Source organism: Notothenia coriiceps, unplaced genomic scaffold (genome assembly GCF_000735185.1).
Source record: "Notothenia coriiceps isolate Sejong01 unplaced genomic scaffold, NC01 NC01_scaffold00018999, whole genome shotgun sequence".
In the NCBI taxonomy this organism is placed as follows: domain Eukaryota; kingdom Metazoa; phylum Chordata; class Actinopteri; order Perciformes; family Nototheniidae; genus Notothenia; species Notothenia coriiceps.
In genome coordinates, this window is record NW_011351700.1 from 2,399,552 (window position 1) to 2,419,683 (window position 20,132).

A 20,132-nucleotide genomic window follows, 5' to 3' on the forward strand; every position below is an offset into this window, starting at 1 on the left:
CACATTAATATATATATTTTTAAATGGTCTCATTTACTGTAATGTTAAAAACTACTATAAACACACATATAAAGCATGTTTTGTTGCATTGACCAAAACAAGTCTTTAAATGTGTTTTTTCAGGTTTCTTAAGAAGACAACCAGCACTCTTATCATAAAACAATCTAAAACGATCACGCACCCTCATCAAGATAAACACTGCAGGCGGGAGCTGTACTGATATACATTTGGGAGTTCCTTAAAGGTTTCTGTTGAAATAGGCAAACCAAAGAGCACTTGTGTATACTTTCATTATAAGAGTGAGAATAAGCTGCAAGACTGACACCATCAGATATGTGTGATAAACTGTTTATACATTTCTCTACAGGTCGAAACTATCTTACAAATCAAGATTCTTAATTTCGGTTTCAGCACCAACATTTGAGTGATGTTTGATGTCATCTACAAATACCACAAAGCTGGATGGCTTGGGTGGGGCAAACAATCAAATATTTCTCAGTACATTAACCTCCTCTTGATCTATTCTCTTCCAACATTTCTTTCACTTTTATTCTGTTCAAAGTTGGCAGGGAAAGGCAGGCGAACAGGCTTCAAACACCATTGACTCATCAAAATCATATTCTTCCTCAGGATTATAATGTTATAACTTTAAACCAAACATGCAGTGAGGAGGCTTTTTTGTTGTTGTCCCTTACCTATCACTAGCAGAAGTTAAATAACTTTAGGGCCATGGTACGCTGAGTTTAAACACATTCCTTATTTGAAGTGTTCCTCCACTGGAGGGAGCTCTAGTGAATGATTTTATACTTCTATGTTTATTCCCTGCTGCAGTTTACGACGTGTGTTTTACATTTTTTACATTCACCATTGATGATATTTAATGTATGTAATGTAAGTAATCAGAAGATGCTGCATTCTTAAGATTGATGCTGGACCCACAGGTAGTTAATACATGCAGAACTTCACTGTGACTGACCTGACCAACCCCTTAGGTCTTTTGGTTCTTACCTGTTTTCGTTTTTGTCCCTGTAGGTAACAGATTGTGAGTGTGCCTGATTAAGAGCCCTGTTCCAGAGCCTCTCTCTCTTTTCCCCTTCCTAAGAGCAGCTACCGGTTTTAACTTTCATTTGGTATTGCATGAGTTTTGCATCCAACACCTCACACTATATTATCCTCACACATTCGCAGCTACGCAACTGATGTTACTGACTCACACACACTTCTTATGGTAGCTTTATCTTTAGTATTAGTTTGCTTTATTTATTGTTATAAATACTTTGATTTACTCTTTACACTGTATCCTTTCCCGTTTTTGTCATGACAGTACCAGATCACATTTCTTTCCTCTGACTTTTTCCACTATAATATTTCTTCCAAAATGATCACAGTGGTCAACGTCACTTTTTTTGTTTTATTGTATCATCCTTGATATTTTTTAATCAGCTGTTTAAAGAAGCAGCACTTTACTTATATAGTATATATATATATATATAACTAATGTTATTAATCAAATAAAAGCAATCATTAAATCAACAATACCATACTACATCTCAATATCAGCAGTAGTACTCACATTATAAACAAATGATCCTTAATTTAGGTAAAATAATAACATTTACATGTTCATATGGCTGAATCATTCACAACTCCATTAAGCTTTTAAAGGTTTTTGACACCAAGATCCTATAATGCATACAGCACATGCGCTATGTAGTTTAATTTTCATAAAGGGTAGTTTTACAGCACATCACCCAAATTGAAAGTAAGACCCTGCCCCCTCGAAACAAGTTAATGATCAGTTGATCCCCATTTAAAATGGCAAATTAAGCCCCAGGATGGTGATGCAAAAGAAAAGCAGGAAAGAGGGCACAGCTCTGGAGGACAAAGACACAGCTCTTTGGAAGCTGTAGAAACAGGTTGCCACATTACCCACTTCATCCACAACCACGAGCTCCACATCCGGCGAACAGCAAGAAGCATCGTATGAAACCATCGTTATGTTTCCAGCAGCGAGGCTGGTGTTCAAAGTCCCGTTGCCCTGTCTGAGACTAACGCGGTCAACACCTGACCCTCCGTCCTCATCAGTCACCTGGACAGAGAGCTCCCACATCGACGAGCTGCAGGAATCAGAGCAGTTGGACTGCAGGCTGACTTTCTGACACACCGGCGGAGCGAAATCAGTCACCTGTGAGGAGAAAAAGTGGATAAAGACAGATGGTTTGACATTTATTTCAACAAATAAACCCAATAGTGAAATTATATAAGGTCCCATGTTGTTAAAGGTGAGATTTTCATACGTTTTGTTAAATTATAAAGCAGGTTTAGGTGCTGTATAAATCCTGCAAAGTATCAAAATGCTCAATTCAGGACTAATGTGAGGTTTTGGTTTCACAACTGTACAATATATATGTAGAAAATGCTGCTGCTGTGTTACAGTCTGTCCTCCACTGCAATGATGCTGAAGAGATGCAGAGATTAAAGATTAGTAAGGAAATAAAAAGGAAGAACTGACCAATCAGAGCAGACTGAGCTTTTTCAGGAGGGTTAAGGGTGAAACATGAGATGTTTTAAAAAAGAAATGTAGCTATAAACTTCTTCAAGGAGAACACAAAATACAAGTATGAACCTGGAAATAGTATAGCAATTGAGTGCCTATGCATTTATTGTAATGTGATGTGTGGTGTCTTACCGGTGTGAGGACGGTGAAACGCAGCACAACATAATTGGCGTCGGTGCCTCCTGGAGCCTCGGCCTCGATGGTCAGAGTAACGTCAGTGCCAGAGGGGGTGTTGGAGGGGGCCGTGATGTCCACTGCCCCGTTAGCAGTGCTTCCAGTTTCCACGATTAAACTGGACGGAAAAGATGAATCGAAATTTTGGTCGTTCGTGGCTTGGATACTGAAGGTTCCTCCTGCACCGCTTGTCGCCACAGAGAAGGAAACAGAAAGAGGCGTTCCTGGTTCCAAGACACCAGCTGTATCAGGCTAAGAACAGAAGTAAAATAGTCAGCAGCAGTCGTATATTTAATAAATGAAGGCAATAAAAGGCATAAGGTTTTTCGTTGGATGCATTGAACTTACAGATCTAACGCTGACAGTAGAGGCTCTGATGCTGGTGGTGGACTGCCTCTGGAAGTTCACTGACGTCGCTCTGGAGGAATCATTGTTGTTCTGCCCCTTCACCAGCACCACAAACTCCTCTGCTGGTATCCTGTCGAACCGAGCCAAGTAGTTTCCTCCACCCTTAGCCTCCACGCTGCCAATAACCTGCCTTAACCCGGACGATTCGACCAAAAGGACTTCTGTCACCGTGGCGGTGTCGCTCCCTGTTACTGTCACCAGGAGGCTACCATTGACACCTTCAAAACAAGAGAAAAATCCACTGAGATATATAACGTTAGGGGAAGGGATTACTTTGGCATATCACACAACTGTGTTTCCTTTACCAGCTCTCGGACGATTGTCTATAATCTCAAGACCTCCAAGTGGACCCTGCGATACCTCCAAAAAGTCAAACAGGAAGTCAATGGCACTCACACCTGCAAATGAATAGTTACAAAATAAAAGAGAATCAACCAAAGACGCCACAAGGATAGTTATACCTAAAAAGATGAGTATTTATTCACAATTCAACCACAGTGAAAGAGTTCTCACCTACAACCTTCAGAATGTATGGATTTGTTGACACAAATTGTATTTCCCAAAGTCCAGTTTCAGCTTTTAGCTGCAGAGTCTGGAAGTTTCCCACTGACTGGGAGGCAGTGATCAACGGTCCTCTGTTGTTGGTGCTTTCCTGAGACACACCTAAAGGCAAAATCCATTATGAGAAATGAAGGACATGTGTTAAAAAGCTAAAAACAGTTAACCAAGCTTTATCATTTTTCAAAAGTAGTAGAGTTTATCATTGTCTACTCCAGTTTCATATTTATGACTACCTCCAGATTGTACCAAAGTCAGGAAAAGTGCGTTTTGTATACCAAGTCACAGATTCTGTTTAACACCATGTTTTGTGTGACTTATAAATAATTAAAATAATTAGCTTATGACCTGTTACAGTATCACCTGAGGGATTTGTGAGAGTAAAGGTGGTGGAGGTCCCAGTGGTGTAAACTGTGATGTTTCGTACTGACTCATCAACTGAGAAAGTGAAATGGTCTGCCTTCCCTGGATTTCTGTTTGCTTGCAGAAGAGTCACCTAGAAAGGGAAAGGAAACTGAAGACACAACTGAATCTTTATAGACTAGAAAGCAGTGTTTGTGACGGCGAGTGAGAGTGTTGGTACTAGAGAGGAGGTGGAGGACTGTGTGATGATGCTGGTGGCCGCAGGGAGCTCAGCCTTGGTCACTTCTATAGCCAGACCCCCTGACACCTGAGCCAGGTCTCTGTACAGCGTGGCGTCTGAGACCCCCATCCGACTCTGCTGCTGCTCGCTGTCACCGACCTGTCTTCGCCGACGGGATCGCAGTGCGGCAGTTATCATGAAGTTCACCTAAACAGAGACAGAAATATCAAGGAAAGTTAGAGGCGTAAAGCCAACTGGGAGGAGCTTAGAGTTCAAGGAAACCAAATCGCAAAAACCTCATAGGTTTATTATTGCGATGCATTTTATTTTATCAGGCCTATCTTGTAATTTCGCCCACAATGTTACAGCCTTATTTGGACCAAATAATTCATTTCTATATGTCAAATGTAATACATTTAATCCACTGTAGAAGTATTTGAAAGTTGTGATATTGAATAGGCCTACTCATTATCATATCCATACCTGCATAGTATAACCGGCATTAATATCAATATGTATGAACAAAGTTCTTTGTGTTTAATGTTAATTAGTAAATGTTAGAATTAGAATGCTAAACTACAACGGCGAGCATTAGGCCTACCTACAGCTAATCCTGTTAACATGCTGACTCTAGCATTTAACCTAATGCACTGTTGAGCCTAAGTACGGCCTTACTTGTATATAAACTTGCATGTTTTTTTAGTGTATGTGTCTCTTTTTAAATATTTTTTATTTTATCTACCAACATGTTTTGGGTTGGTCAGCGGATACATTATTGAAAAGTTTGAAAACTACTGTTCTTAAGCGTTTCTTGGCCCCCAATAGTAGATACTTACCACAGACTTGGTGCGCTCTATGAGTGCGATCACTGTGCTTTTCAGGTGTGTGTCTTTAGCAGGAGCATCCGTGAAGAGGAAGATCTCAGACTCAGGAGGAGCACCAGCTAAAGCCAGCTGTAGGAGCATACAGAAGTGTTCTTTAAATGTTTTATCTTATTATGAAAAGTTGACCATATATGAAGTAGTCTCATAAACATCTCAGCACCTGAAGCCCTGAAAGACTCATCTCTGGACTATCTCCTCCTCCATCTGCTCTTAGTGAATCAATCGCATTCTTGAAGACATTTGGGTCTGTAGTCTTCAGCAGTGGCCCAAAATCTGGGGTTCACGTGAAGAAAGGATTAATACATGATTTTAACATTCCTCTTCTGCTTGTGTTTGTTGGATACTTTCTGGTTTACAGATATATGTTCTTTCTTTATTATTGACATATTATGTGAACAACACTTCAACATTAAAGTATGTCCGGTATATGAGCCACCAGCTCAACCAGGTGAGCGATGCCGCAGTCCCACATGTTATAATTTAATGGTACAAATAACCCTTTTCTCAAAACAAAATACTAGACAAGATTGAAAAGTCCGGGGCATAACAATACCTGGATCGTTGAAAGGAACAAGAATGTAGAGTGAGGGCTCATCTTTTGTTCCCACTTTACTGTCGATTATAGAGGAAGTGACGGCCCGCACTGCATCGATGTCATCGCTCATGCCTCCTGTCGTGTCGATTACAAAGAAAAGAGCTTTACTGGATCCTTTGTTGATTCCCATCAACCTGAGGGAAGAAGGAACAAAGAGATAAGAGAAGATCCCATTTACAGTTTTACACTAACTGCAACATGCAGAATGGGTTTCTTACTGGAGGAAGGTTTTGTCCCCAGCAGCCCCCCGAATGTCCTCCAGTAGCTCACTGGTGGCAGCTATAGCCATATTTGCTGCTGTCATGTGGAGGTGTCCATGGTCGGAGCCAACTTTGTCTTTGTTGATCCCACCTTTAGGTTCAGTCTTGCGTGTTTCATCCCAAAAACCTCCATGGCTGCACTTTCCTGTTCAGTAATAGAAACAGATAAGAGAACACTTCTTCTATCTTCTTTGGAAAATAACAAGGATGGAGGCAGGTGTTACATCCTTTACCTTCTGGTTTGGAAGAACTAACAATATAGCAAAATATCCCGAAATAAGTATCTTTTCCTGTAGGATATCTTCCAAAATGTTGTTCCTGCAGTCATCGCCGTCACAGTTGCGACAGGTTGCTCTGTCTTTGTCTTTGAGAAAGAACAATTTGTCAGTTTTCTTTTTTCTTGTCACTTATCTGTTTCTTTTTTTGTGGAGACAAACGCTGACATGATATTTTTTACCTGCTATGTTTCCGATGCTCGTCCCTTCCCTGAACAGGTTAGAGTTTGGGAGTTTGTTTCCCATTTCCACCCAGTTACTATGACTGTAGAAATCCTATTATTTAAAAAGGAAAGAAGTTAAATATTGCAACTATTATCTAAAGTCTATATCTTTAAATACCAAGATGATGTTTTTCAGAAGTCTTCATTAATGCACTTTAAAGATGTCCCCCATGATTTAAAAAAGAAATTAGCCAATGGAAATTAATTAAATTGATTGAACATGTCAAAAACTGTAATGAAAAAAAAAACAAATAAAGAAATGACCTGTAAAGTGTGTAAGATTCTCCCCAGTTTCTCTCTTGCTGTCACAAAGTTGTCACGCTTGTTGCTGGCCTTCACAACGGACAATCCTTCTGTGATGAGTCTCCTCCCCTCCAAGAACTGTTCATCGTCAAAGTGATGAGGTGCTGAGTAGAAATAATGTTTATCTGTGTGTCGATTCTTTTTTTGGATTAATTTGATAGCGTCGCTGAAGCTCTTGGATGATTTTGACGCTTCACAGGCAACAGCAACAGACACAGCAGTCAAAGGCTGTGGACAAACACACACAATTAATAAGGCATAATGATAATTAACAATACAGGCAATGGTCAACATTCAAATTAAAATGTATTTAGGTAGAATTGATTCCTTACAGGGAAAGTGAAGTATTTGCCCTCCGCCCGGGCCAGAGCGCGACACGCCTGCACGGTGGCATTGAGGACGGCGTCCTCAATGCCACCGTGCAGGCGTGTCGCGCTCTGGCCCGGGCGGAGGGCAAATACTTCACTTTCCCTGTAAGGAATCAATTCTACCTAAATACATTNATTCTGAAGGTAACATGTAATGCTTATCGGACCGCTGTATGTTAACCACAGCAAATTTGTAGTTTCGTTCTCCCTACATTTCAAAGTGTCTTCACAGAGTCCTCTCCATACCTACACACTTTTTTTTTACAGTGTTTTTTACTTTTTTTTTTGTCTTTTATATTGCTCCATCGTGAAATCACTATTCAGTTACCATTATAAATCCTGTAATTGCAGGAAAACACAAGAGCAGTGAGTCACTTCGGAAGGCAATCAGTTGGAAACGGAAAGGGCATTCTTTATCAAGCATCCATCCATCCATCCATCCATCTTCTCCCGCTTATCCGTGGTCGGGTCGCGGAGTAGCAGTTCCAGCAGAGAGCCCCAACTTTCTTTTCCCGGCCACATTCAACCAGCTCTGACTGGGGGTCCCAAGGCGATCCCAGGCCAGCGAAGAGATTCATAATCCCTCCATCTGCGTTCTAGGTCTACCCCTTGGTCTCTTCCCAGCTGGACGTGCCTGGAACACCTCCCTAGGGAGGCGCCCAGGTGGCATCCTAACTAGGTGCCCGAACCACCTCAACTGGCTCCTTTCGACGCGAAGGAGGAGCGGTTCAACTCCGAGTCCCTCCCGGATGACCGAACTTCTCACCTTATCCCTAAGGGAGACACCAGCCACCCTGCAGAGAAAACCCATCTCGGCCGCTTGTACCCGCGATCTCGTTCTTTCGGTCATGACTGCTTTTATCAAGCAGATAAAGAGAAAGGTTGGTCAGACCATATTAAAAGACCATAGAGCCCACAATACAACTTCTTCCTCTCAATCGACAGCTCAGTTGGACTTAATTTCAGTAAGAACAATGGCACAGCTGCAAAGGAAAGGCTGGATTGTGAACCGCCACCATTGCCTTCCCACACACTGCATGTATTCCTCTGAGACTCACCCCAAATGAAGGAGTTATTTTATCTCCCCAATCCATATCTTTCACTTGTGCTATCGTTTATCTTTCTCTCCCTGTTGTATTTTATCGCTGTCTTTCTTGTTTTACAGGGTTTGGGGTAATGAGATACAGGGAGGGAGAGAGGAGTGATGTGTTTACTGTGGAGTGTGTCCGTCCCTGTGGGTAAGCCATGGCCTCACCTTGAGGTGTGCGTGCAGACAAACACTCTGCTAAAACACTGACATACACAGAAACATGCACACGTGGTTTAAGTGAGTCTAACACAGACATTAACAGTGTTCACCTAAATCTAAAAGGTTCATCAAAGTTCATGTGTTTTTTTATCTAATTAACATTGAGTTGTTACGTTAAGTATCAAAGCAACGTGTGAAAGGGGTAGTTCCTGTTGATGAACCTTAAGAACATATAACCTTTATATACTGGTCCCCTATAGCTTTATGGATTTATAGCGAGTTTCAGGTCATTGTTTGGTGTACAGACACAGCTTTGCTGTTTTGTTCATTTTCACTGATCTAATCATTTCTTTGGCAGCTGTTTTCAGAAAAAAAGCTCTAAAAGCCACAATGTTCACCAGATTGACACACTGAAAAACTTTAATTCAATGTGAACAGATTTCACTTAATTGTATTTAGTTAGTAGAAAGCAATATAATTAAGTTTAAATAAACACATATTAGGTTCAACTTAATAGTATTGCTTTCAACTAACCTAATTAAATTATGTGACATTTGTTGAATTAATACATTGAATTAAAGTAAACGTTTCCGTTTTTTCAGTGCACCGACAAATCAGTGTTAATCTGACACAATAACAATTTCTTTCAGGAGTTGGTCGAGACCCAAACGAAGCTTAAAGAGAGAGATTATCGGAGTTCAAAAGGTGGCTGAAAAAACATATTCTTACTGAAAATGTTAGTCATTCAAAAATTATAACAATTAGTTAATTTATTTTAGGATTAGTAATTTTATAAAAATAAAAGTTTTCTCATTCGTCTTTTGCAAACGACAATGAAACATTTAAGGTACTATTTTCTGCTTTGGATGAATGCATGTTCATTGCACTCAATATAATTTTCAGCAACAGAACGGTGAGCAGGATTGACTTAAAATAAACTACAGGTTTTCTTACTTCTTAATAAGTGATATCATTTGAATAATTCAAGTGTTTTATAATAGCCCCAATTTAGTTTCAGGACTTCTGTAGCACTTAATAACACTGCTTCCAACTGTGTCACTATTAAAGAGAAAGCGGGGGGGAAAGTGCTTGACGATGCAATTATCTAACTGGTATGAAAACTGAGAGGAAACTGAGAACACCACCCACCACAGAGTTTTCTCTGCCGTGCGACCGCTCGGCCCCTCTCCGCTCAACACATTTATACTACTTATAAACATGAAAATATCACAGACCAGAGCAAACATCTATAATTCACATAACTCCCATCTCCCTCCAGTAATTAGCCTCCCTCGCCATTTTATCCTCTGCAAGTACATAACATTTCCAGATCGAGTGCGGTTTCACAATTGGTTTTAAGCAGTGAAAATCATCAATACCATTTTAGAGTTTTTTTAAATCTGAAACGTCCTACTTAAAAAGATAATTGTCGTCATTCAAATAATAAGCTTCATGATTAATGCAAAAGCAAAGATATTTCCAAATATTGTTTAATTAAATACTACAGGGACATTCAGAGCCAACAATACCAAAGAAAACATACCTGATAACCTTCCTTTTCTATTTCATGATGCTTTTTATTTATCTTTACTTATATTAGGAATTTGTAAAAAGTAGGTTTTAGCTGAAGAACCAAACACTTGTGAATTGCTGCTTGATTCATTGATAAACTTTGATACACAGAAATGGCTGTTTTTTAAAGAGAATATTATATTGAAAATCTATTCCCAAAACAACAATGTCTTGGTTGTGCAACAAACATGTTTAGTACAACATGTAGCACATCACATTTGCATATCACCTTGTGTGATTTTTAATTACCATAATCTGTTAAAATATTCACTGTTGTTTTTGGTGTTAAAAGCAGTGCTTTGGCCCACATGTATTCCCTGATTGTTGTTAAAGGGGTGAGGCATTTGATAGGATAGTGATACACAAACACATGCACTAGATAGTTAGATAAGAGGATTAATAGCACTCTCATGTCTGTACATTGGATATAGAGATTCAGTCACCAGTCGATTACATCAGTTTAGCATAAAGAGTGGAAGACTGGATTATTACTTGTTTATTTGAAGACTTTTTCATCTTTGTACAGGGCTGTGCGAGAAGCTTCCTCCTGCTTTCCGTCTTAATGCTAAGCTAAGCCTAGCTAGCGCTCTCCTGGCTGTAGCTTCATATTTAACAGGCACAGATGAGAGTGGTATCTCCTCATATCACTCTGAGCACAAGTCGACCCTGTAAACAGTAAAAAAACAAATAGCAATGTGTGGTTAAGCTGTAGGCAAATCTTATATGATGAATCAATAGGGAGAGGATCAAATTAGGGTTAGACAGAGTGGCAGTGAGAAAAAGGAAGTGTGATGACTATATCTGACAGGTGTGCTGAGTGAGCTAAAAACACACTGTCTTTAGCATACTCTTTTGTCATTTGTATTGACCCAGTGGCAACGGCTTCAGATCCATATCACATTTCATGTAATCAACGCTGTGTTTTCTGTGTGCACTGATAGATGCCAGAATAGCTCCTAGTGGAGTACAGAGAAGGTGTTTTAAACCTGTAGCTGTGCAATTATACATCTCCCCTCTGACCACGGAGCATTCCTTACTGTTTCCTCTCCTCTTCGTCATCTCATACCTTTTGTTATTACTGTCTTTTAGTGAACTGCATTGTTTCTCGTGAAAGAATACGATTGTAGTTCACTCTGCCTGTGGGGAGCATTGTTTGTTGCAGATTCAAACTGTATGATTCATTGTTTCTACTCAAAAAAGACATTGGACTCTTCTTTAAACTGAGCTTGTTGGAAGTACTTGAGGCCAGTTCATTTCAAGTCAAATCAAGTAATACGTATTTATAAGGAAAGAAGAAGAAATAATCAAATTGGACTGTACTTATTGTACTAAAGCAAAAGTTGAGGACAGTGCATCCATACTAACATTTCTAAACTGAGAATGTAGGCCAAGTAAAGAATTATCAGAAAAAGGTTGAACAAAAAAAGTACTCATTATGCAGAATATTACTTTATTATTATTAATGTATAAGTAATTTTATTTCTTGAGGGGTATACTGTCAATATGATATGCACATAATCCCTGTTTTGTAATCCCTGCCATATGAGATTCTACTTGGAAACACACTTATCACTACTGACTGCTGCACGCCACCTCTCCTGATACATTGCTATTGTACTAATTCATGATAATCATTGACAACATTGGCCAGCTCTCACATCTTTCATGAAGTCAGGCAGCTCATCGATACAAACACCCACTCTGCAGCCAAACTAAAAACAGCTGGGTCAGCCAACGTGCCTGGAAGCTAAATCAGGTGAGTTATGTGGGAATAGAAAGGTGTAACTACCGACAAATACAAGAGAAGCTGAGTTTCCGTAGCTGAAAGCTCATTATGTCCTCTGTAGCTCTAATGTACTCCCTTCTTTCTTGACTTACTCTCTGCTTGTCTCGCCCTGTCTCAATATGTTTTCTGCACTGTTGGATGAAGTGAAAATTATTCATGAGAACCATGCAGCATCTCTATTGTATGCAGTCATAAACTGCATGACCACTTCTAACTGTCCTGCAACAGCAGAGCCAGAATAAAAAATACTAGTGAACGACGACTCTGTGAACTGTGACTGTTTTCTGAAGCCGAGACACTTAGGGAAACGTTTCCCTCATGGACAAAATACATCCTCAAAGGAAAACAATTTATAACAGCTTCTTACACATTTTCAAAGGGAATAAAGCTCAACATGTGATGGACGCTAACTGATTCATGTTTTAAAATATGGGAGTCTGAAGATGGAAGAATGTATAACTTATGAACAGAGACAGTAATAGTAGTAGTTTTTCTGAAATGTGGGTGACAGTGTGCAGCTCTGGTTTGAGATCTGGACAAACCTGTCGTTGTGTTCTGTCTGTGAAAGAAACAGTGGGTAGGAATATGCTTTGCGCGTTTCTCGCTCTCTCTCTTTTGTTTTATAACCATCTAACCCAATCTGATAGCAGCTAATGAGTGTGATTACTTTAGAAGCTGCTAATATCTGTAGCTAATCCCCCCCTCTGCCCCCTTTCATTTCATCTCACTCGCTCCTCCTGCATCACTCCACAAATCTCTCAGCTTTCTGAGTTTTCATGCCATTATGATTATGATTGGCCTCTGTCCTCGTCACCTATTATCCATCACTAATGACAGGAGGCAATGTTGTAAATGTTCTACTTGAAGTGGAATTAGTTTGCGTGTGTTGTATCAGGAAGTTTGATAATGGTCTGCTTTTGTTTTAATGGGGGTGCTGCACATGAACCAAATCTAAGTGGGAGTTAGGCTGGCTGACCTGTTGATGACACTTTGTCCTATCACCATGGCATCAATAGAGATGTTTCACATTGTTAAAACATTTTCACTTTTAATCAAACCTGAAGGGAAGTTTGTGTTTCTTTTCAGGGTCAGTATTATTTTTTTCTGGACAAACTGCAAACAAGCAAACATGTCTTTAGGACACATAGTTCAGATTCCAAATTACATTACAGACGTTTGTTGGCACAACATTTTGATGATGTTTTCAAAATGAAGGCTAAAAGGTGGTGCTGACTGGAGATCCCCAGAGCAGCCTGGGTAATAGAAATGGTATGAAGTTATGTGAGCTAAAAATGTAAATGTTCTGCCAAAGTGAAAGATTGATGGATCTCACTGTGCTTGGTATTCTCATTACTTGAGGTCAGTAGTAGAGTCCCATTGGTGTAAAGCAATATCAATATATTTTTTGAAATTATTATTTTTATGTTATGTTAATTAAAATCTTAAAAATGCCTCAAGCTCCTGTGTGGAAAGCTCATAACTAATGTTCATGACACTAATGTTTAAAGCAAAGCAGCGGGTATGCAGTACATAATCACATTGGAGTGTAAGTGTGTGGTTGTTAGGTGAGACATGTGCTGGTGCATGAATGAATGTGATAAGAGTGTGAGAGACGGGATGCACAGCAATACTTCAAAGAAGGAAAAGCGTGGAGAGTCACATCGGGAAACCTTCTCTCAAGGTTATCAGTCTTTTCATGCTGTCCTCCCGTTCTCTCTGTGCATGTTCTGCAGTGATAAGGTAAATTAAAGCCACCTAATGAGCAAAATATACGTGTACACAGGACTGTATCAATGCATGGGAAGCGAAAGGGAAATCCCACAGAGAAGGTTTTCACTCAAAAGTGAAAAAGAAGTCTCAAATATAGTTTTCATTTTTACTCTACGTGTTGTCTGACCTATGAAGTGAATGGTGCTCAAATGACAAAGGACACCAAGTTGAGTCACAGCTCTAAAAACCCATTAGCAAGACGCCCACCTCAACAGTTAAGGAGCAGAGAAAAGGCAAAAAATGCATCTAAACATCTTGGTACTTACTTCTTGGAGTGTATGAATGTGTGTGTATATACATTTAACATATATTCTGCATATAAAAGTTTGTAGATGCAGATTATAGATCTGGATCGGCATTTGCACTTATTGTTATGAAATAGTTCCAACACTGATAGGAATATTGACTTGACCTGTTTTAAACTTCCGTACTTCCCTCTTTCTCCCATTCCTCTGACTTACAGCAGTATTATTACAATATCTTCGTTCCTCATTAATCACAGTGACAGGAGAGGGCCACATTACACCTGAGTATAGGAACTCCCCAGCAACCTTTTTAAGACACCGTCTCCTATTAGCAGTCTCTCCCTCTCTGCCTCCCTCGGGGATCGACACATGGCTCCTCATCAGTGCGGGAGAACATCAACAGCAGCTTTGTCCCCCGGGTGTGTTTTTTAAACTCTCCCTAATTGGCATGTGCACCACGACACCACAGTAGGCCTGTGTGTGCTTTCACAGCAACAAAAGACCTTTAATAAACTCAACTAGCACGGCCAATATGTGACACCTCTCTGAAACCTACGTCACAACTTTAAAGATGAAAAATACAAAAAGAAAACAATCACTGAGAGGAAACACTTCAGGGAGCTGCGTAGCTTTGGAGGAGGTCCAGAAACCACATCTATTAAACAGTTGGTGTACATTCTGCCTAGCAACCAGCTCACAGCTGGGCTCTCTGGTAGCAGGAAGAAACTCACTCTGGTTACCTGTTACCAGCTGTCAGTAATGTCTGCCTTTAAACATTCAAGCATCAACTATTTAATATGAGCATTTGAAGGGACACAGGAAATGGGTAAAATGGATAATGGCACTTCGATGATTTTCTACAGCGCCTTAACGACAGCCATTACTGTGTTTCCGTATCTCTCAGCCAGAATGACAGTTTTATAAATCATACCAGCTGCTATTATTCTAGCCATTGGTTCCCATGCATTTCACAAGAGCGAAAATATTAGATTGAAAAGACTTCAAACTAGCTTGTTGTGGCAGGTGTTCTCTCTGTTTCTGGCTAAGTTAAAGCTCTGTTGATGGCTATTGTTGTTGTTACTAGGGCAGAAATACTCCAGAAGCTTATGGCTGACTTGTTGGCAAATCATTCCCCATTCAGCAGCAACATTATCATCCCATTCATTATCCTGTCATCCATTTTTGTTTCTAGCAATGTGACACTCTTCTTTTAGATCCAGTGCGGCTTCAACCATTCTGTTTGGTAAATGATCCATTGACTTTACTTACCAGCTGGTAGCTAACTGTTTCTGTCTGAGAAGTAAAACCCAAACAATCTGCAAAAAAAATACCATATATGTTATTAATTGTTCAACAGATCCTTAATTAAAGGAGGTTTTCTGAGATATGCAGGATGGCATAATTTATAAATCACTCCTGTAAAGAAAGTCTCATTAAAGATCTAACAACGCCATGGTTCAGGTGTGGTTAAGTTTAGCCACAAACTTGTTTGGTTAGGAATAAGGAGAGTTTCGGGGGTTTCTTTATAAATACTTAGGCACATTTAGAGAAAGAAAACAACCTTTTAAAGAGTAAGGGGACTGTTGTCATCATGGTGCGAACAACAACATTGAAAATCTGTCTGAAACGGAAACTAGAGTAGAATGTGTGCTTATCTGTTTATCAACCTCCTCTGACTCTGTCTCTACAAAAAACATTAGCCAACCTTGATCCAATAGACAGAAGTCATAATTACTACATTTGCACAAATATTATTTGAGGGCATTTGCTCCAACTTCTGATGCTGCCGCCTCATTCCCTTCAATATTAATAGAAAAGTATTGATTAGTCAGCACCAGTCAATATTTGTGTTGTGTTCCCATGACATGCTATGCAATTACAAGAAACATATGTTTATGCTTTTAAAATGGCTCAAACATCTATAATGTGTAGACTCGAGACACTACCCAAACCAGGTACACTTTCCTTCACATCTATGTGTTCGTATACATTTTGATTTTCTGAAAACATCTAGCTTAAGAATGCAATTCAACACAGCTGCATGGACGTGATGATGACTAAAGCACATTTTGAGAACATTTTCATTATGATGATGGGTTATCTATCTCATGCATGATCCAAGTCTCTAGAGGTTTATTAGCAGCATATAGTAGCAGAATTGCATCAGTGATTGTCCAGAAGGTAAAATAAGCAGTGTTCTGGTGATTGCAGACCAAAGACCGGTGCTGATGAAGATCATGACATATTGAAGAGAAAATCAGCTGCTCACTTAGTTCCACGGATTTATTTCGTAACCAAACCATCAATGCACACAACATAAAGACTACAGCTTTTGGAGATTGCCACCAAATTGTCTCTAAAAGCCATCCTAGAGGACAATCGATAGGTAAATTAAATTGATAAACGGCCGGTATTTATTCAAGGTATTTAAAAACATATGTAGGTAAATATTACATTAATTACAGAGACATCTTATTTATAAACTCAACATTAAAAGACAATTCAAAACAAAAGGAAAGTCTAAAACACTATCTCTTTTGTTTGTTATATTTGTAGTTAAAGTATTTGTTTTAAACAAACTGTAACTACCCCTAACTCGGTACATATCGGATGTTAAAAGTCACCTATCATGCTATTTTTAGGCAATAGCATAGGTCTCAGATATATAAAAAAATATAGAAAAACTGCGGCTCATGCGGGACCTAGCAGATACTGTCTAAAATGCTGCGGTGATGAAACGCAAGGATTATTAGATCAAGGATTATTTCTGAAACACAATGGAGCTCAAAGGCATTCTCTCTTGCCGGTTATATGTATATATATATATCGTAAAATCACATGCGACCCCAAACACATCCTGTATAGAGAGTTTGAGTCGCTGCCTGGGCAGAAGGTATAGATTACCAAACTGTAAATTGAACAGGTATAAGTTTTCCTTTATTCCACTGTCAATCAAGCTGCTGAACAGTCATTCGGGAGTGTTGGGAGGTGAAATGTTTACAGTGTAGTTTGTGCAATCGAGAAGGTTAAATAGGGGAAGTGCATTATGTGTAAATAGGTATGGATACAATAGGGATATGTGCAATTTGACGGACACTATGCATAGGTGCAATAGGGAAGGTGCAATATTTGATTTATGTATAAATACAATAGGGAAAATTGCAATATTTGATTATGTATGAATGCATAGGGAAAGTGCAATATTTGATTTATGTATGTGCAATAGGGATATGTGCAATAGGGAAAGTTCTGTACCTGTATGTTTCTTGTTTGTTTCTTTGCCATGTGATATGTGATCTCTGTTCTGTATCTATGACTGATTGTCCTAAATGTTTTATGTTTATTATCTCGATGCCCAAGACAAATTTCTACTATGGGAGACAATAAAGCTCTATCTAATCTAATCTAATCTATACCACAAGGTGAGTTCCTTTTTATTTCCTGCTTCTTCACACACGTGCTCTCTCGAGTACAGGTTAGCTCTGAGTGTTAGCGATGCTAATGTAAACACCAACCATATTACGTCCAAAACAGTCGGGCATTGTTTCTGATAGCAACTTTCTGATAGTTCTGTGGGTCCGCCGCCGATATTACGTCATATCGGACGCAAATCTGGATCAGCTCCGTTGTACCCCCGTTTTTAAAGATTTGGGTACGGAGGAAAAGAGAGAGGGTTTTATTTTCTGACACACAACGGGGACACATATTTATCTATAAAATACATAAAAAAGTGCATTTTGCATGATAGGTCCCCTTTAACTTAACAGCTAGGATTAACTTTTTCTATGAGAGTACTCAAAAACCATTCTAGTATGCTTTGGAAAATGGACCACAGTCATGTTAAATGTATATGTGGTTTGTAGCTAATGAAGTATCATGTAAAATCAAGGGCATGGTCCTTCTGAGGATCTATTCAGAGCAGTTAAACTAAAACTGGGTTGTAAAGGAGCTCTAAAAAAAACACTCCAATGAAATGTGAGAGAGTACAGTGTGTAACTTCTTCTCTGCCTCCATTAAGTTTTCATTTGCTGTAGGCAATTGAAATTCCAAAAGACTTTTCACCAAAAGTTACAGGGTTGCCTTTCTCCATTGTCTCTGTGGGGGCACTGATACACTTCCTCTCTGTTCATCTCCTCAATCTTCATCTCCAGTGCCCCCCCCCCCTGTCACCCTTCTCCCTCCCTCTGGACACTTATCCTGCTGCAGCTTCCTCTTTTCAGGCTCTGCTGACAATTCTCTATATAACCTGAGTTCCCTAATACACCATTCTGCAAAAGCTCAGGGTTATCTGTCTCTCTGAATGTTTGGCCTTTATCCAAAGACAGCAGAAGATCCGCTGCATTAGCATCACTTGAGTCACTGCTTTGTGCTGACTTCGGAGCGACTGGTTTAATGTTTGATAACGTATGCAGTGGTTACTTGATCTTAAAATAACTGTAACATAAAATCGAATCATTTAGCAGCATGTGAGGCGGATGATGGTGTGAGGATGAAGGGTGGGAGTTCCCATGTTCAGTGCTTGATGCGTCTGATCATACATTTCAATTTCTGGTAGCGACGCAGTTTATCCCCCAGTCTAGACTTTTATCAACTTGACCTCTTTGATCTTTTTTATTTCGACTGAAGCCTGTAGCCAAAAGCCTTTGCAACCCACTGGAGTTCTGCTAGCTCTGCAGCAGGCCATGCTGTGTGAGTTTGAACAAAGATGCGTCATCATTTAGGATCACGCGCCAGAGAATAATGCTGGCCAGCTTTCTACAAATGTCAAAATCTTCATTACCGATTAAGAGATGTTTTACTTCCCACAAATAATTATTGGAGGTGAGAGCTTGTTGCTTTTTAATTTTCTTCCTTTCCAAATACCTTAAAGGATACTTTCACATGTGTCTCCTGTGATTCCAATGCAATGTAGTGTAAAAGTCGTCATGCTCTATACAAATGTATTCTTAAGTTTGGCACTGGAGGTAAAAGTATGAAGATGATTTACCTAACTACAAGTAAAAGTGTCAATACAATAGTGTAAACATACAATTTGTGTTGTAGGAGTGGCACCTTACACATAATCTCAGAAGTACAATAATATCATTGCTAAAATGCAGACACATTTCTCCTGGGCATATAATATATTCTTATATTTTACATGATTGGATTTTTAACAATGGTGCATTATTTTTCAAAATAGATCTAGTTGTAATGCTGTAGTGTTGGTAAGCTTAAGTTTTAACAACGCATTAACTGAATTACAATTCTAAGCTAATTGTTTAGGCTAAGTACAGATCTTACAATATGAGTAAGATGTAGAGTGCAAGTATCGTTATTCAAGACAAAACCATCCTTTTATTCCACCAGCTTCCCTTGAATTTGACTGAGTAAAGTACAATATGTACCTCAGTCTTACAAGTTGTCATATAGTGCAGTTTGTTCCCAATCTTTAACCGCTAAATTCCTGAAGAATCCCTCCTGGATGAGTCAATCAGAATCATACTGAATGCTTAGAAATACGTACTACCTCCTGTTATATTTCAAGGCTGCTAGGATGAAATATCCAGTGAGTCAATGAAGTGGGCTAGCCTAAACTCATGCATCAGCTTGCAAGGTGTGAGTCTGCTGGACCGGGGCATTGAACGCGTCAGATAAAGGAGAAGCTTTGCCATATGGGAAATATATATGTGAGATATTTCTAAGGAACGGACTATGTATAAATCAGCTGTGTCTATGTATCTGTCACATAAAGTATCTCACACACAACTGATCTGACTATTAATAAGTGTATAAATATTATGATATGAGAGGGGATACCGCTTACCTTTTGGATATCGTAATATTACAGTCGTTTTTCCCCTGGTTTTAAAAGCTGCATTACAGTAAAGTGATGTGTTTTTACCAAACTCTCCTATATGTACTATTTCCTTTTACCTGTTTAGTCTTTAAATCTAATTACTGATGATTACTTTATCAAAGGTAAAGTCAGCAATATTGTTATAATATCGATTTCAAGGTATTTTTTAAAGAAAAATGTTAGAATACTTTGTTTTCTTCAAGTTGTCTAGCCTAACTGCCTCTGCTTCATGCATTTATAAAATAGCATTGATTATTTGGGGCACTAAGAATGGGTATTGACTTGCATTTTGAATGGATCTGGCCCTTCCTACATCCAGGACATGGTTAAACCGTACACCCCAGCACGTGCACTCCGCTCTGCATCGGCCAAACAGCTCGCTGCACCCGCACTCCGAGGGGGACCCAAGTTCCCATCAGCAAAAACACGTGGGTTTGCTATCCTGGCTCCAAAATGGTGGAATGAGCTCCCCATTGAAATCA

The 20,132-nt window shown here is 39.4% G+C and overlaps 2 protein-coding genes across 2 annotated transcripts in view; both read right to left on the reverse strand.

The window, feature by feature from the left end:
* rtn4rl1a (reticulon 4 receptor-like 1a) overlaps nucleotides 1-20,132 on the reverse strand; it is a 202,686-nt gene that overhangs the window by 113,536 nt on the left and 69,018 nt on the right. The gene's annotated exons all lie outside the window — the stretch shown is intronic.
* On the reverse strand, nucleotides 1,766-6,342 carry LOC104951487 (von Willebrand factor A domain-containing protein 7-like). The gene is made up of 12 exons (XM_010778151.1): nucleotides 6,253-6,342; nucleotides 5,978-6,164; nucleotides 5,718-5,893; nucleotides 5,325-5,437; nucleotides 5,117-5,233; nucleotides 4,281-4,487; nucleotides 4,061-4,193; nucleotides 3,653-3,802; nucleotides 3,445-3,537; nucleotides 3,080-3,357; nucleotides 2,690-2,983; nucleotides 1,766-2,185 (listed from the first exon to the last, which is right to left on the reverse strand). Exons 2-12 carry the CDS (start codon nucleotides 6,061-6,063, stop codon nucleotides 1,811-1,813), a joined length of 2,022 nt encoding a protein of 673 aa, XP_010776453.1. The 5' UTR covers nucleotides 6,064-6,164; nucleotides 6,253-6,342; the 3' UTR covers nucleotides 1,766-1,810.

Bases quoted from the DNA above. Each gene is read 5' to 3' on its own strand.
- LOC104951487 (XM_010778151.1), bottom strand. From the start codon at position 6,063: ATGACAGCAGCAAATATGGCTATAGCTGCCACCAGTGAGCTACTGGAG. The intron at 3,803-4,060 runs GTGATACTGTAA...TTTTGCCTTTAG, and splicing joins TACTCTCACAAATCCCTCAG to GTGTGTCTCAGGAAAGCACC. The intron at 2,984-3,079 runs GTAAGTTCAATG...TTCTGTTCTTAG, and splicing joins CTACTGTCAGCGTTAGATCT to CCTGATACAGCTGGTGTCTT.